Here is a 16,450-nt window from a genome sequence, read left to right as displayed (position 1 = left end):
GAGAGAAACAAACGCACAGGCAGCATATTTAATACCACTAAACCTGTACGTGATTTAGTGTGTTGGTGTGTGTTTGTATGTGCGGGTTCCTCTACGGTATTTGTAAGTAGGACCAAAGTGTAAAAGGTACACTAAGTTGGCAGAGGAAATGTTTTCATGAATCCTCTGCTACTGTACGTCTGTGGTTAGAGCCTGTGTGAAACATTTGTTTGGCTCTCATTTTACTATTTTATACTTTTTTGTAATGTTATCCAATTGTTCTGATTATTTTTTCTTTACAACTCAGACTCTCATCTGACCTCCAGTAGGCTGTTTCCAGAAGCTATTTATATCATATCTTTATTATTTATGACCTTTCATGACTGTGACTGGTTGGAGGTGTAGCCCTGTATTTACCTCCAGCCAACTGGAATACACCCTAATAAATAATGCAAAACCTATGTAAAGAGCGCTCCTTTCAACTTAAACTCATACAGCTTCTATGAAGCAAAAACTGACCCTTGATGGTAAGAGGAAACATCTAGCTGCACCAATTACCCCTCAAAAAGACACATTTTCTGCATTGCAGCCACAGGTAGGTTAGCTTTAGCATATACTCTAAGTATTGCTGAGCAACACAACCACTTGGAAGGAACTGAAGGAAAGACTGCTTCCAAAAATTAATTTCAGCCATTCCAGATGTAATTTTTCATCCTCTTGAAAGCTCTTTACAGACTATTTAGCTGCTGAAAAACAGGCAAAAACATCCTTCAGTGCATCACTTGTCATCTTAGCACACTGCAAAGCAAACTCTAGCTATAGAAGTTATGTGCATACTCACTGTGGCACTCGTCACAACAGACCACTTCAAAATTGCTTCATCTTTCTAGGAAGATGGATGTTTAACAGTTTGTCATCATAATCTAGCCTAAAGCTTCTTGCTCTTCTACAAAGAACTGCTACAAGCACTGAGGGCTCAAGCACAGCAATTCGTGTTGTGTGATTCCCAGATTATTTCCCTAGTGTCACAATTAGGTAAAAAATCTTTGTCTCCTGCAGAAGTTTCTTGGCTGGATTGGCATGAAACTTACAGCAAACACTTGTGATTTGCAGAGGACGCTTCACTGACTTAATCCTTCAGGTGAATATTCATTTAATGGGAGAAATATTTCTTTATCTGCAAAAAGAAATGAAAACATGGAATGGAAAAACCCATGGTCCCCAAGAGGATGAACTCTAATAGTATTGGTGACCTGTGACCTTTCAAAGGCCCGCCCATAACTACTGATTTATCGATCTGGTGACATGCAGGTCAAGACTTAGATACACAGGTTAAAATTGGACTTAATTCGGGAGCAAAGATGGCTGATGTATTATCAACATTCAAATTTCTATATTTAGAGCAAGCTTCACTATGAAATACAGCTATAATATAAATACCTTTTAAAAAATATCACCTTTCAAACCAAAATCTGACTGATGTTAACCTACACGTGAGGAGAATTTTCCCTGCAAGACCCGTTTCCCTTTTAACTTGATGTAAATTGCAATGAAGGAAAAAACAAAAATGCCCAAAACAACTTCAACACTTTAACCAAGAAAACAAAGTCTGCCTGCACCCTGAGGTGGCATAAAAACACAAAGACACATTCCAATTATTGAAAGAACACACACTATGTGGCTAGCATGAATAAAACAACAGAAGCACAGTGTAAAATATGATTAGCTGAGCTGGAGAGGATCCTGGCTGTGTGAGAGGGCTGGCTGCAAGGTGGTAAGGTAAACCTCATGGGCCTATTCCAGGATGTCTGGAAAAGTGCTAGCAGGAGGAAAAGCTGAGTGGTCAGCAGGATGAGGATCAGTGTGGACATGTGTTCTGTCAGTCATGACACCCAGAGGGGGTTACAGCTACACATTGCTTAGATATTAAGGAAAAATGTTGCGTGAGGGGATTTAGAGGAGGTGGGCGTTCATCTCCTTATGAGCACAACACAACCCCCAATGCAATGTTTTTCATATAAAAATATAAGGCGAGTTTACAAGCACAGAGGCGTGCTCGCAGAGGCGTAACTACTGTGGCAATTACTGTAGGTGATTCAGGTCTGTCTGCTGCACACCACTCATTTGTTTATGAATCTTTCAGTGCCTGGTTAAACAGCCGTCTCTCCGGAGGGATGGAGCATCTCCACTTCACAGCTGTGTTATCTTTAATGGGTCAAAGGAAACGGAGGCCTACATTTATTATTCTCAGCAGCTTAATACCAATGGCTCCTCAGCTAAAGATAAGAACAGCCACCCCTCAAACCCCAAGACACAAGTGAGGGGTCACAAAGGTCACAAAGGGAAATAATACTTAACCTGACAGTTAAAGTTTCTGCAGTCCCCTTCAGCCTGTTACCCACTACTCTCTACCTCACCTTTGGACTATTTCAGTAATTTTCTTGATTATTCATCTTGTCAAAACAAAAATTCAGTCGGAGACTAAGAAGTCTGAGGTGTCTTCTTCAACACACATGGATATTCAGGTCAGGGAAGCAGCCAATAGTCATTTTTCTTTAGTAATTATTCAAACTCAAGGACTTGGCTTTGAGGATAGCTGCTGAAACAGGAGATGATCAACCAATGTGAGGTTTTGCAAATACGTGAGCATATGATAGTAACCTGTCCATCATTTTGTGACAGTTAGGCTGACAGTCCAGGATCAAGTGCATAAGGTCTCATGTATATAGGTCTAGAGACTGGACTGTGACCATCAGTATTCCCCAACCGGTTGTGAGTGATTGGTGGAGGTTGGTGACTGTTGAATGGTAGCGATTGCTGGAACCACAGTACTGCAGGTTTACAGACTGATCAGAGAACCATCTGTCGCTAAAGAAAAAATTTATATTTCCCAACCAGTTGCCAAAAAACTCCTTATGATTGCTTGGTTTGCTTGCATATGGCTGCAGTCATAGTTTGAATTGAAGTGACTTATTTCTCTACAAACACTGCCCAGCTGCTCTCTAAGCTGTGGTGAGACTGTGTGACATAAATTGGAAATGGAAACCATGTGCATTAAAAGCAAAAGTTGTGACTTTTGAAACATGTTAGCTGCACCTCTTTACTTTAACAAGCAACTTTCTTTATTTCTGATTATATTGCACTTTTTCAAGTTTTACTATAAATGCCGGCAATTGTTGGGAAGTTATTGGTGCAGCACTTTTTTTTGCCAATCCACCGTCAGCCAGAAACCTCCAGGAAGCTGAGGGTATTTTTTGTTCTTGTTGTCTTTGGTAAAGTGGTGATAGCCTGAAAGTCAAATTTACCAAAGACGCTGCAGCTAATGTTAGCACATCTGTCACTAACCTATAAGAAGCTATGGATTATGGATTATGACAATGTCATGAGATCTGAGTGAGACACTGACAGCTTCATCAACATCTTCTCTAAGTAAATAATCAGATAGCTGAATAAATTGTTTTCAGAAAAATCTGTCTTTTTCCATAATTTATTGTTTGGATTTATTTTTTGACAATGAGTAAAGCCTTTAGCGTGGTACCATTCAAAAAGTTACCCAACCCTACTACTAAGCTGCACAACTGTAACAATAGGATCTGTTTTTTCCTGTAAAATACTGGCTATGTTAATCCTTCTTGCTTTTTAAAATGTGTAAGAGGGGAAAAGAAATTAGTTGGTTTAGTACGGCTGCACTGAACTTAGAATATCACAGTCATATCTACTTATTGGTAAATAAGATGAGCTTTATCTATGAAAGATGCTGGTTTTGTGACACATTAGGGCTCCCAAATTTCTTATTATGTTCATCCTAATCAATTAATTAATGAGTATAAACTGCAGCAATCGTAATCATTGCTTAATAATTATTGATAAATAATATTTAATCATATAATAATCATATTTCTAACATTTATAATTAAGCATAATATAATTAAATAATATAATTAATTAAATTACATTACTATCAATTTAAATGAAATTAATAATTTAATAAATAAATTGTTGTAACATTGTAAATCAAATACATCTGGATTGTATTTGGGGTCTGAGGGTTGATTAGGAAAGATTTTTCACTGTTTTTATTCGGATTTTGTAATCAATTAATTGATTAGGAAAAAAACAAAGTGATACAAATCAATATATGGTAACGGTTAGCTGCAATTATAAATGAGGGATGTAGCTACCCACTGGTCTGTGAATTCCTTTTATGAATTTTTGAAATGTGCACCAGTTAAATTAGCCAAAATTAATAATTTATTAGGAAGCAATCTTGGAGTCAAAAGTTACTGTGCAGCTTTGACCACCAATTTTAGAGGTATAATATAAGACGCTTATGTTATCTTGATGAGATTCATACCAGTTGGCTTGGACCATAATTACTGGCACCAATAACTGAACTATGAGAGTAATTGTCCAGCTAAGAAGTGAAGTGATGTATTCCAGAGCTCCAGATTAGGACTCTAATACATTTCCAGTCTGGTTGTTAACAATGGGACCAAAGTATGTCAAAAGAGATTGAAAGTCAATGCCTCATAAAACATGGGGAGAACAAAAGGAAGAGTGAAAGAGTGGAAGCACTATGTGGTCTCATTGCCCTATAGGGCATCAAAAATGCCCTGCTCTTCAGACTCTGCCCTCACTCAGCTGTCACAGTTACCAATGAATTAGCGTCAGGAGCATTTTTATATGTATGCCAAACAGGGAATCCTCCTGCAAAGTGGAAATAAACAGAAGATTCCCATTTTCAAATATAAATGTGAACGCAAAGGAGGGAAATAAATTCAGTATTTTTTCATGTAAAGAGCATGAAAACGACCCCGAGGAGAGCTTTCAAGGCAGTGGAAGAAACATCGTTGTAATTATGCCTTTAGTGAATATTCTACACATTCATCCCTTTTGTTTTGTACATGGAAATGTTCTCATGAATCTTCTGGTATGCTTCTGGATGAAGCTGTCACTTCCACTGCTCCTCTCTGTCTTTTTTATGGATGCACACCGAATCTAATTCATCACTATCCAAGTGTAATTATGGAAATTTCTGGAGATTTGTTGGGAGTTCTGAAACAGCAGTCTGCCATTCTACAAAAGATCCAGTAGTCTCTGCAGAGAGAAGCAAAGACTTTCATATTAATACCGGAGCGTGTTGATGCTCTTTGACAATTTTCATTATTTTAACTGTTTAACTGAAAATTCATTCAACATTTGTCATTACTGCATACAAGTACATTCATCAACACTGACGGTGTTCAATACCTACAATGTTTCAGGATGTGCTTTCACAACAAAAGTCTTATTTTGTAGCCTTTGCTTCTGTACAGACTGACACACGTTATGTCTATATAACTGCAGGAAAAATAAATCCTTTGCTCATTTACTGACTTTTTATTTGCATACCATATAATTCCTTCCTTAAAGTGCACAGCCTTTTCTTTCCACTGCCAGTGAAAATCTCAGAGTTGATATTTATCGCTGATTTAAAAGCCAGACTATGATTTTAGAGCTCACTAAAAGAATCAAAGGTTGACTTTTTTCACCGTCCTTAACCTTTGCCTCATAATTCATTGCAAAATGTTGACACAAATTTTCACATCCTTGGTGCATGTATAATAGAGTAAGGCTATGTTTCAGGAGGTGTTTTGGAAATTCATTTAGCTCCTTCTTAGTTTAAAATGAGTTTGAAAGAGAGGGTGCCAAACATAAGGCCCATTTGCCAAAAGCAGCATGCCAAAAAGGTGCTGTTCTGCCAAACTGAGGGGCTTTGCAAAGTAAAAGAAACTGCAAAGAATCCATTATCAATTCAAATAAAAAAGAAAATGTACTGAGATTTCTGATGTGGTAACATCAGCACAGGAATGGAAATGCATGGAAAGGCGGAAGCGTTTCAAGATCACAACAAGTTGTTTGAATCATAGAGACGTAAAGTACAAGTGCTGATGAGTAAGGAAGTGCCGATCTGATATCTGGATCAGATATCGGACCGATACTGACCCAAAAAGCTGGATTGGCTATTGGTGACAATGAGCCGATCTATTCAGTTCAGTTTTACGCTGTTCTGAGTTTACTTCATCACTGGATGGCGGGAGCTATCGGCAGAGTTAATGTAGCATGGAGGAAGCTAACAGCAGAGGGACAGCAGTTTGGAGGTATCTCATGCTGCTACACCAACAGCTTCTATCTGTATGTTTGCAAAGATTTTTCACTTCACTGCAAACTGTGGTCAAAGTGAGCTGACAAGAATGAAAAGCTCCAACAACGGGATGCTGTCTCTCTCTCTCTCTCTGTCTCTCCCTCGCTTGTTTATTTTACTACTTACATTCAGTCAGAGAAGAGAGTTGGGTGAGTGCAATACTTGTTGTTGAGCTTTTATTATGCTATTTATGGTGTTGTCAACTGGATTAAATATTATTTCACTTCAGTTGTCTCCTGAGGAGAAAGTGCACTGGTGTCACTTCAAATGACAGCAGGTTGAAATGACACCAGTGCACAATAATGTAAATAAATTACTGTATGTATCCTGGGCCTGTTTTCATTTATTATTTCATCAATAAATACAAAAGAAAAAAGTTCTAAATTTATATGCTTGGATATATTTATATTTGTTACATTCAAGTTGTTTAAGAATGGTTCCTAATCTCTTCCTGACAGCCAGATTATTAATATGATATAATAATTAATAGTGATACTCGGTACACAGTACAGGTATTGGTATCAGATCAGAACCGGAAACAGCTGGATGGGGCCAGGTCGACCCTTGGATATGTCCTTTTTTAGAGTGAGAGTGTTCTGTGAATTGCATTGCATATATAATACCAGGAGAGTAATAATTAAGTGGCATAACTAAGACCTAATGGTTAATTATTGATAAATGATTTTTTAAAGGCCATTTTTTGTTAAATATACAAGTTATTACATATTGGTTTTAACTGCCAAGCCAACTTGACCTTAAATTGGTCTGCATGTGACATAAGAACTAAAATGACTTTAAATTAACAAAGCATGAAAAGTGTTTGCATTTTTCAAATACAGCCTTTCATTCTGTTACACGGGACTGATAATTTATAATTTAGCTACAACTAAAACACTAAGACAGAAACAGTTAAAAATCCACCATCATGTTAATCCAGATTGTTCACCCCATTCAATACAAAGATAGATGCTATAAAGAGTATTAGTGAGCTTTACAAATGCTTGTTAGGAGGATTTAGTTACCATTACAGAGAGCCTGGCTCGCTTATCACCCCCTTTTCCAGTGTTTATGCTAAGCTAGGCTTGCAGGCTGTGGCTTGAAGCTACGTGTTTAGATTAAGGGTAAAAATTAAAAATTAATAAAAGCATTCCTTTAATTATTTCAACATGGATTCTCATTTTTTTCCCGGGCTTGTTTATATTGTGAGATTGAACGCATCGAATATGCAATAACGAAAATAGTTTGTACCGTTTTAAAGAAATGTTTGCTAATTCTGCTTCTAACACATGATTGGTCTTTATCAATTTACAGTGTTGTGCACTCATATTGAAGCTGTGCCGCACTGTAAGAAGCTCGCAGCATGATGCTCAACACAATGAACAGATCGATACGCTAACATTCCCTCACAATGCCGACAGCATCACAGCAGTCTCTCTCCGCATCTCTCCCTTCTAACTCCCTCAGCAGCCTTCAAGCCCAGCTCCAAAAAAGCATCTCTCACATAAATCAAGCAAAAGCCTGAAAGCTCAACGGGCCCCGAGAGCATGCTGATCACCCCGACACCCCCCCCCCCGTTCCCCTGGGCTGCCTCAGCCCTCAGGAACCCACACCCTGGAGCACAGTCCCTGCCAGTCAGCCACGGCACACTGAGAGGGTCCTGATTGGCGGCGGAAGGGAATGTCACAGATGTATGTCACTTTGATTCAGTGCCTGCAGACCAATATGTGAGAGGCAAACGGATGCAAGCTGTGAAATAAACAAATCAATATTTTTTAAGAGCCACACTTTTGTGTACAAGCCAGTATCCTGGAGACTGCTTTGTATACATCTTTTTTTTTAATGCAGCAGTGTCATACAATATATGGCCCTGATAAAATTTCTGCTACAGTATGGTATGTTGGTGTTATTGCAAAAACCGCCAAAAATGCCCACTCATTTGTAAGCCTATGTGGGTTTTTTTTTTTTTTTTTCATTGTTGTTGTTGTTGGGCAATATTGTACACAGATGGTACAGCTGACAAGGCTACACAACACACACAATTTACATAAGTGTACTATTTAGATTAAATTCAGGGTTTTTTTAAATTTGGGCTGCCTCATGGAGGAATCGCACCAACATGTCTCACCATGTCACAGTCCACCTGCTAACCTAAAACAATGCCATGTAAGAAGATTTAATTTTCTCTTTTATTATCTGTTTCCATTCGTGCTTGCTGAAGTGGAGAGACACGGAAACAAAACCAAAAAAAAAAAGGAAGCGAGCAAAATCCCAGAGTTTGACAAAACAAAAGCAGCAAGGATTAGAGAAGCTTGGGGGGAGTAGGGCTAGGGGGGTTACTTAAGGACTTCCTGTTTCCACGGTCGTGTAACGAATCCAAAAGTTGAATCCCTATTGCATGCGACACACACACAGGATTGCTACCAAAGCACAGCAAAATCTCCTGACGGGAAAACAAGGGGATATAGAGTGCACGCTCAGATGAGAGGATACATCACCCAACCATGTAAAGAAAAAAAGGCATTTAAAGTTCACAGCGTGATGAGTGCACGCTGCACATGAACAGGTTATCAAAGTATGCTCCAAACTAAATGATGTCAACAGGCAAAGAAGACAATATCTTTTTTCAAAGCAAATGCTGAATGTGACGAGATTCTCACAGCTTTCTCGCAGACTGCTGAATATCTTTGAAGCTATCAAATAGTATATTATTTCTAGAAAGGTATACCGGCATCAAACTGCAATTCAAAATCAAGACATAAATCAGTGAGTTTAAACTAACCCAAAATTATCAATGACTCCTGGGTGCATTTCATTTTGAGTAAGCTTGATACATAAAAATACCAAGAACACAATAAGAAAAAGCAACTCCTCTCCAACCACACAAAGAAAATGTTGCTGCCTTACCAGGTTTCATCATTTTTGAACTCGAGCTCTCCGTATGTATCTTCAAAGTCCTCTCCTCCTCCTTTGGCAAGTCCCTCCACAGTGCGATAAGGCACGATGACCGTCCCCCTTGCCCCAGAAGTCCTCAACACTTTGACTTCCATGATACCGATGCTCTCACTGACATGGGCTGAGTTACTCTCAAAGGTGAAGATGCCTGAATGATCGTCGTCCAGAATGGTCACAGTGGCCACAGTGGGGAACCCCAACACCGCCTTTGGATATGGGAGACTGTTGGCGGACAACACCTCATCCTCAGTTTCCAAGACGCGCAGATTACTGAGACGTACAAAGAAGTGCTCGTCCTCTTCGAAGATGTCATCATCTATGATGCCAATGCTTATTTCCTTGATCATCTCTCCGGGTTTGAATACTACCGTACCCTCCGTGAACTCATAGTCTGCCCCGGCATTAGCCGAGCCATCCTCCGTCTTATAATCCACGTAGATAGTCTTATTGATGTCGCCTCCTTTTCTGGTGATGGTCAGAATAACGGCCCCGCAGTTCTCGAGGCACTGGTAGACAGCAGGCTCGAAAGCGATCCGGGAAACATACTCTTCTGGTTCCTCCACGTGCACCTCCTGCACGCTGGCGCTCTTTTTCGCCTGTTCTGCTACGTGTTTTTTCAGGATATTTCCAGCTCCGGTCATCATGCGCGTAGCTTGAATGCGGTAAAAGGCACGGCTCTTTTGCTGGTGCGAGAGAGCGTAATAGTTGGCCATCTCAACAAGCTGATCCAACTCTTTCTCCGGGTGCTTCTGCTTCAGGTCTTTCAAGATGCGAATCATATCACGTCGGGACTCATCTACCTCTTTGCTCTCGATCAGACCAATCAGATTGCTGGTCGCACCTCCATCCATGAAGTGAGAGTTTACCATCTTTCCGTCCATTTCAATCCCCTTGGAGCGTTCGGTCTCGGTCTCAATGATGACACCCCTGTGTTTTTCAGTGCGGTACTTCTTGTGCATGAACTTATAGAAGAGCAGTCGTCTGTCTGCCACCCATGCGAGGACTACACATATGGGGAAGAAGGCCAGTGTGACTAGACCCTCCCAGACTTGGACTTCATTGGGAGAAAACACAGCCAGGATCATGTAGAGCCAGATGTAGGCAAAGATACTCCAGCCTGCAGTGACAAAGAACACTCTGAGGTGCTTGACCTTTCGTACCTCGCCTTGGGGGATGACAGACACGCAGAGGCCAATGATGACAAACATATTGAAAGCTGCACTGCCAACGATTGTGGAGGGCCCAAGCTCACCCGATTTGAATTCATGTCCACAAACTTCGATTACAGAAAGCATGATCTCAGGAGCGGATGAGCCCAAGGCCATGAGGGTAAGATTGGAGACCGTTTCATTCCACACACGGATCGTGGTGGTGGTTGTTTCCCCATTGGGCCTTTTGATAACAATTTCTCTCTCTTGGGAGGTGATGACCTCAATGGCAGCCATAAAACGGTCAGCAATGATGGATACTCCGAGGAACATGTAGATCAGTGCCACGAAATAGACAATGACCCGTGCAATCTTGTCTCCCATGGAAGGATCCTCAGGATACCAGATGGGCAGGATAATCCCTGTATGACACTTTGTGTTCCCTTTGCAGGTGCCATTGCTGGGGCTGAGCAGAGGGCTCGGAGTGGTCCGGGCCTCTGTACAAAGGAAGGCTACAGCCACAGAGACCAGCCCCAACCAGAGGCAGGCTGAAGACCCTGGTTTTACAGGCTTTGAACCCTCCATGCACCCTCCTTCGTCTCAAGGGTCCTTACCACACTGACGGTCCCTCTGGGATCCAGCACTGGGCTGTGTCTTTCCTCCGCCCACCACCTAAACACACCAGACAGAAACAACAGATATTATATAGTTTATTACAAGAATGAAAGACTTTATTTTCAGCCTTACAAAGCAACTGCCCCACATCGCTTTGTAGGCTTTTTTTTTTTTTGCCTTGAATATTTTTAGTACCAGATAAATATTATTGTACTAGAGTACAGTGCATTCTCAATAGTTACATAATAATTTAATATTTAATGTAATGACATAATGGAAGGAGTATCCAACCTCAGGGTATTTTCACATCATTTTAAACTTCAAGTGATACAAGTCTGCAAGACTGTGTTTGCATTTCACGGGGAGAAACAAACACGGACTGAAGCAAGAAAAGAATTTCTTAATTTTAAATGAGCGCAAGAATTCAAATTATCCAACCATCCTTCTGTGCGGCTTAATTGGGTTTCTGCTTTCTACTTCACAAACACCATTTTCATGAGATCTTTATGTTATCTCCGAAAATGCTCAGCGATTCAGGTCGGTAAATGAATATGTGAGCAATGCAGACAACATTAGTTTAATAAAATTACAGCCTGCGGGCTCATTTCCAATCATAAACTTTATTTTGATTTGAGATGTGGATACGTGCAACAAATAATGTGGGTTTGAGCGTGATTGTCTGAAATCTCTCGGGTAATACACAGCTCTGAACCGAACAGCTCGCTCAGCAGGCATGCAATGTTGCCAAACTAAGCACTGTCCAAAATGTCGCATTGGCAAAAAAAACAGCAGCAGGGAGGCAGGAGATTGTCAAGAGGCAAAGTGAAACAAAGGCTACAGATGTCCCGTCCAAATTCATTATACACTGAGCCCTAAACGCGCACTTACCACTTCTGCAAGAGAGAGCAGCATTACGATAGCAATGCAGACACTGTCCAAATTCATAAAAGCCCTAGCTAAGCATTTTACGCACCTCTTCAGCTCTTATGAGATACGACTCGACCATCCTTTTGATGCTAACAGCTGGGGCCTAAGGCAGCAGGAGCATAATGAACAGTTGACCACCCCAAAACTTAGATGATATAACACAGGGGGGAATTATTATAAAGGCTCTCTCCTTGGTGTTACCCGATTGTTTAGCGGTTCAGTGAGTTGGATGGGACCCTCTATGCAGCCTCCACAACACCTCTGGACCTCCTGAGGCTCACAGGCAGTTTAGTCTGAATTAAAATGATCTCTTTAGAGAGATACATGCAGGGTAAGTTATTAACGCTACCCAAAATTCACCAGGGGATTACATTTTTATATTACCGTCACACTTCCCTTTGCGTTTGTCGAGCTAAATCTAGTTCAAGTCTTTTTTCAATTTGTACGTAAAAAGTGCATTCTTATGTTCTGATTCCTGCTTAAAGGGTTGATTACCTCTGGGGCCACCCTGCACTAAAAGGTGTACAATACAAACCCATGGCAATTTAAAGCACTCTCAGAAAAAAAGAGATCCATTAAAGGACATATTTTATGCAATGTAATGCACCTTTCTTATTTGATTTAGCTCATTCAATCTGAAAGCCTCTTACAATAACACCAACTACTTGAACTCCCAGGTGATGTTTTTGGATATGATATCATCCGCGTGGACCGCTGGCTAATTTGGATAGCTGAAAAAACTTTTATTGGAGGTGTGCAGAGCAAACAGTTGGTGGCATATTGTTTTAAAAAGCACACCAATTCAAAAGCTAAATATTGGATAGGACCATGGTAACGCACACCTTCTGTGAAATCTGCAAAAAAAACGGGAAAATCTCTGTCAAGGTCTTGTGTGCAAGGGTTGATAAAATCAGTTCATCTATTCTGGAATAAATTATCCTTAATATCTCTAATTTAATGGTTCACAGGTATAAATAATTGCGTCACTTGCAGAACTATAATGATGTCTTTTTGAGAGATCATAACCTCAATAACATCCACAGAGATGAGTCTTTTTAGAGGTGATACAGAGGCGATCTCAGCTCGATATAACAATCCTCTGATGTTAAAAAAAAAAAAAAGACGTTGATTGCAGCACAGCACACTGATCTGGAGGATAGAAAATGGGATGACAGCAAACGGCAGCAGAAGCTGGAGACAAGGAACTGAAATTTAACTGACTCAGCAGAGCCATTTATATGGACTGGAGCCAGCTATGCAATCCCTGTGAGAACCAACAGCGCTGAGCACAAACAAAACCAACCGGGGAATAATTGAGTGACAAAGTTGTAACTTGAATTTAAAAACTCAAGTTTTTGCCTTTGTTTGGACCTGGACACTGACGAGAGTAAACTTTGGGGGAATTAAATAAAAAATGCGTGCATTCCCCTTGTTAGTGCTATAAATCTTTAATAACACATACTAGCCGTTTAATTTAAAAATGTGAAAATGGTCAAACTGACAAGCAGGTATTAAAGAGTTGCTGAAGCTACTGAGAAAGGCTTAAGTAGGTGCTTCTTCCTGTTTTAAAATCAAGAGCAGTACTGCTGAGCTGCTAGCTTCTCCTTGTCTGTTTTATTGCATGGTGACAAGCTGGGGTGGAGGGGTAAAAACTGCAATGAGGCACAAAGGATTTAAGACTACAGGGTCAGCCTCTCTGCATGATACATGTTGGGAATGGCAATAATTAATTCACACTGCTGTTTCCAAAAAGAAATAAAAGCTGATTTGAATTAACAATTATAAAAATTTAAAAAAATTTTAAGAGGCATATTCATTATGTCGCATTACCTCTACTGTTAATAAAACTATGTATGCTTTAGGAACAGGCACAGCAGTTGTAGCACTTTAGAAAGACAAATGTTTACCATTCATGGATGATAAAGGTTTAAGTTGTTCAACAGTCACTTTTTTGCCGCATAATGCATGAAACATTTTCAGTGGGTGACAGGCCAGGTGAGTTTCACACCTGGCCTCTTACAGTGGGGCCATGCTGTTGTAATACATGCACAGTGTGCTTTTGCATAGTTAAAATAGTCAAAGCTTCCCCTGATAAAGATGTCAATTTCAAAATCTCTCTGGTCAGACCATACTTAACCTTTGCCACCATAAATGAGACACAGCGGAAGCATTTCTGGATAATGTTTATGCATGTTTTTCTCTTTCAGTGGAAGAGTTTTAACTTGTATTTGTGATGCAGTGATGAACTGTGTTCATTGGCGCTGCTTTTTGGTGATTTCCACAACAGAAGGTTGGCTGTTTTTAAAGACGTGCCATCTGAAATCCCAAAAATCAAGTCCAATTTGTTTTGCAATGGAAATTTTTAAGAATTCTCTGAGTTTTGTTAAATTAAATGATTCTGTACTTGTTAAACTGTCATTCTTTGTCAAATACAACGAAGACTGGCAGCTGCTATACCCTGTCCTGCTATTCAACCCCTTTGCAAATGCAAATTCAAACCTTACAAAGACAACTTGTTTCAGATTCCCAAAACAGTTTTCAGCTTTTTAGATGTCACCAGATTTCCTGTTTTTTTATGATTTGATATACTTTCTGAGATTAAACCCCCAAAAAGTCCTTTCCATTTGACTATGCAGTCTTTCACAGAGAGGTGAACCCCACTCATCTTTACTTCTTAAACGCTCAGCCTCTCTGGGATGCTTTTTATACCTTGTCTTGTTACCTATTAACCTGCTTTGCTGTGAAATGTTCCACCAGGTGTGACAGTCTTTTGTTGCACTTCTGCAGTCTATTTTTTAAATGTGCTGCTTGCTCAAATTTGCCCTAAGCACATATTTTTAAAGAAATAACGATACAGTTTCAGCATTTGATGCTCCGTCTTTGTATTATTTTCATTTAACAGACTTAGTTAAATTTATTTATTTTCATTTAACACACTGTTTTTCCTGTGTATCATCTTCTATTGTGTCAACTCAAAATCAGGTCATGAATTTAAAAAGTACATTGCCTGTCCAACTTATTACTGTAATAACTCCTGTGGGAAATATATTAGCTGCTAAATGCTGCATTATATATTATCGCTGTTTATCTCCAGTGTTGTGCTGAACAGGTAGAGCGCAGCTGGTTCTCAGAGCTTTTTCGCTCAAATCAGCTGAAAATTACACTGCAAGAGCTGTGCAGATTACACCGCTCTTATGGGGTAATTTTCACCACTTTCAAAACGATAAAACCAGATCACGACCAACAAAAAAGGGGTAAAACGCTGGTGTGATGATTAGCACTGTCGCCTCACAGCAAGAACGTCCCTGCCTTTCTGTGTGCAGTTTGAATGTTCTAGCCAGGCCTGTCTGGGTTCTCACCGGGTACTCTGGCTTCTTTGCAAGGCCAGAGGTTAACTGGTGATTCTAAATTGGCCGTAGTTATGAGTGTGAATGGTTGTTGGCCCCACGACAAACTGGCGACCTGTCCAGGGTGTACCCGACCTCTCAGCATGTGACAGCTGGTGTGAGGCTCCAGCCTCACTATGACCTTGAATTGGATAAGCAGAAGAAGACGGATGGACGGACCAAAGCGAGAACAGACGGGCCCTGCAGAGTTAACTGATAATTTGCTGTTGGTTTATCGCTACAAACGACGCCTTTTATTCATTGCAGTTAATATAAAATTATTGATTGAAGCTGCTTCCAATGAGCTGCGATCCCCTATGATTTTAACACTTTGCTGTCATTTCCTGCAGCTTTAATTGAGGCAGCAGCACTCTTGTGCCTCCAAGTGTAATGTGTGTGGAAGGGGAGTGATGAAAAAAACTCAAATGTGTTCAGTCACTCTGCCTTGGATAAACAGAGGTAAAACAAAATGGCAAACAAGCCAAATACCCATGAATCCAAGAGCAAACTACCAGGCTGACAGAGAGGTTTTAAAGATATAATGCCATACAGTGACACTGGACACAGAGAGTCAATTGCTTGGTAACTGCTTCCTGTCTTATCCCATTAGACTTATAAGTTTCACAAGCTGAATAAAATCATGCTTGGAAAAAATCTTTTAGCTGTAAACCATAGTCGTGCTCATTTTCATGCCTCCCAAAAGACAAATAATAAACACTTGTACTTTTCTAAGCTGTAGATTTTGCCATTTTAAGGGCACAGTCATTCCTTATGCATGTAAAAATTCCTTCCTCGCATTTGCAGCCCTAAAAGCGAGGAGCTGATTGATTGACTCACTGACTGACTAACCGAAGACACAAAAGTACATAATCTTAAGGAATAAAGTAAAGTTCATTACAGTAATTACATTAAGCACTCAGAGAGACTGTTCAGGTGTATGACCCCGCGAGGATTTTGTTTTTGAAATATTGATTTTCTATCTTCACACAAATTGCATTCGGGGGCTGTTAGGCAGTGGAGATTTAACCATCCCATTACTCTACGTGCATCACCATTAGAACCGTGACCCCTAAATTAGGAGCTACACAGAACAATTTGCATACTAATTACTGTTTTAAGGATTGTATTTTGCATTGTGAATGCAGGGGCATTTAATCGAGGCCGTTCAGCAGCTCCCGAAAATGTGCTAAAAATGAACAGATAAGACCAAGTTATTAACATATGCCGGACATTAGCATAGGAACCACATCACAAGTGAC

General features: G+C 40.1%; 1 protein-coding gene across 3 annotated transcripts in view; it reads right to left on the bottom strand.

The window, feature by feature from the left end:
- slc8a3 (solute carrier family 8 member 3) overlaps positions 1 to 16,450 on the bottom strand; it is a 127,210-nt gene that overhangs the window by 109,049 nt on the left and 1,711 nt on the right. For 2 of the 3 annotated variants that reach the window (XM_039602909.1, XM_039602910.1), the window contains exon 2: positions 9,068 to 10,935. In XM_039602909.1, coding sequence (XP_039458843.1) covers positions 9,068 to 10,848 — 1,781 coding nt within the window. In that variant the 5' untranslated portion in view covers positions 10,849 to 10,935. Of the gene's footprint in view, positions 1 to 9,067; positions 10,936 to 16,450 lie in introns of those variants that run through there. The other variant, XM_039602911.1, reaches the window with a different exon arrangement.

The sequence above is a fragment of the Oreochromis aureus genome, linkage group 19 (assembly GCF_013358895.1).
Source record: "Oreochromis aureus strain Israel breed Guangdong linkage group 19, ZZ_aureus, whole genome shotgun sequence".
NCBI lineage: Eukaryota > Metazoa > Chordata > Actinopteri > Cichliformes > Cichlidae > Oreochromis > Oreochromis aureus.
Note: the sequence above shows the minus strand (reverse complement) of the source record. Positions and strands in the feature narration are given on the sequence as shown.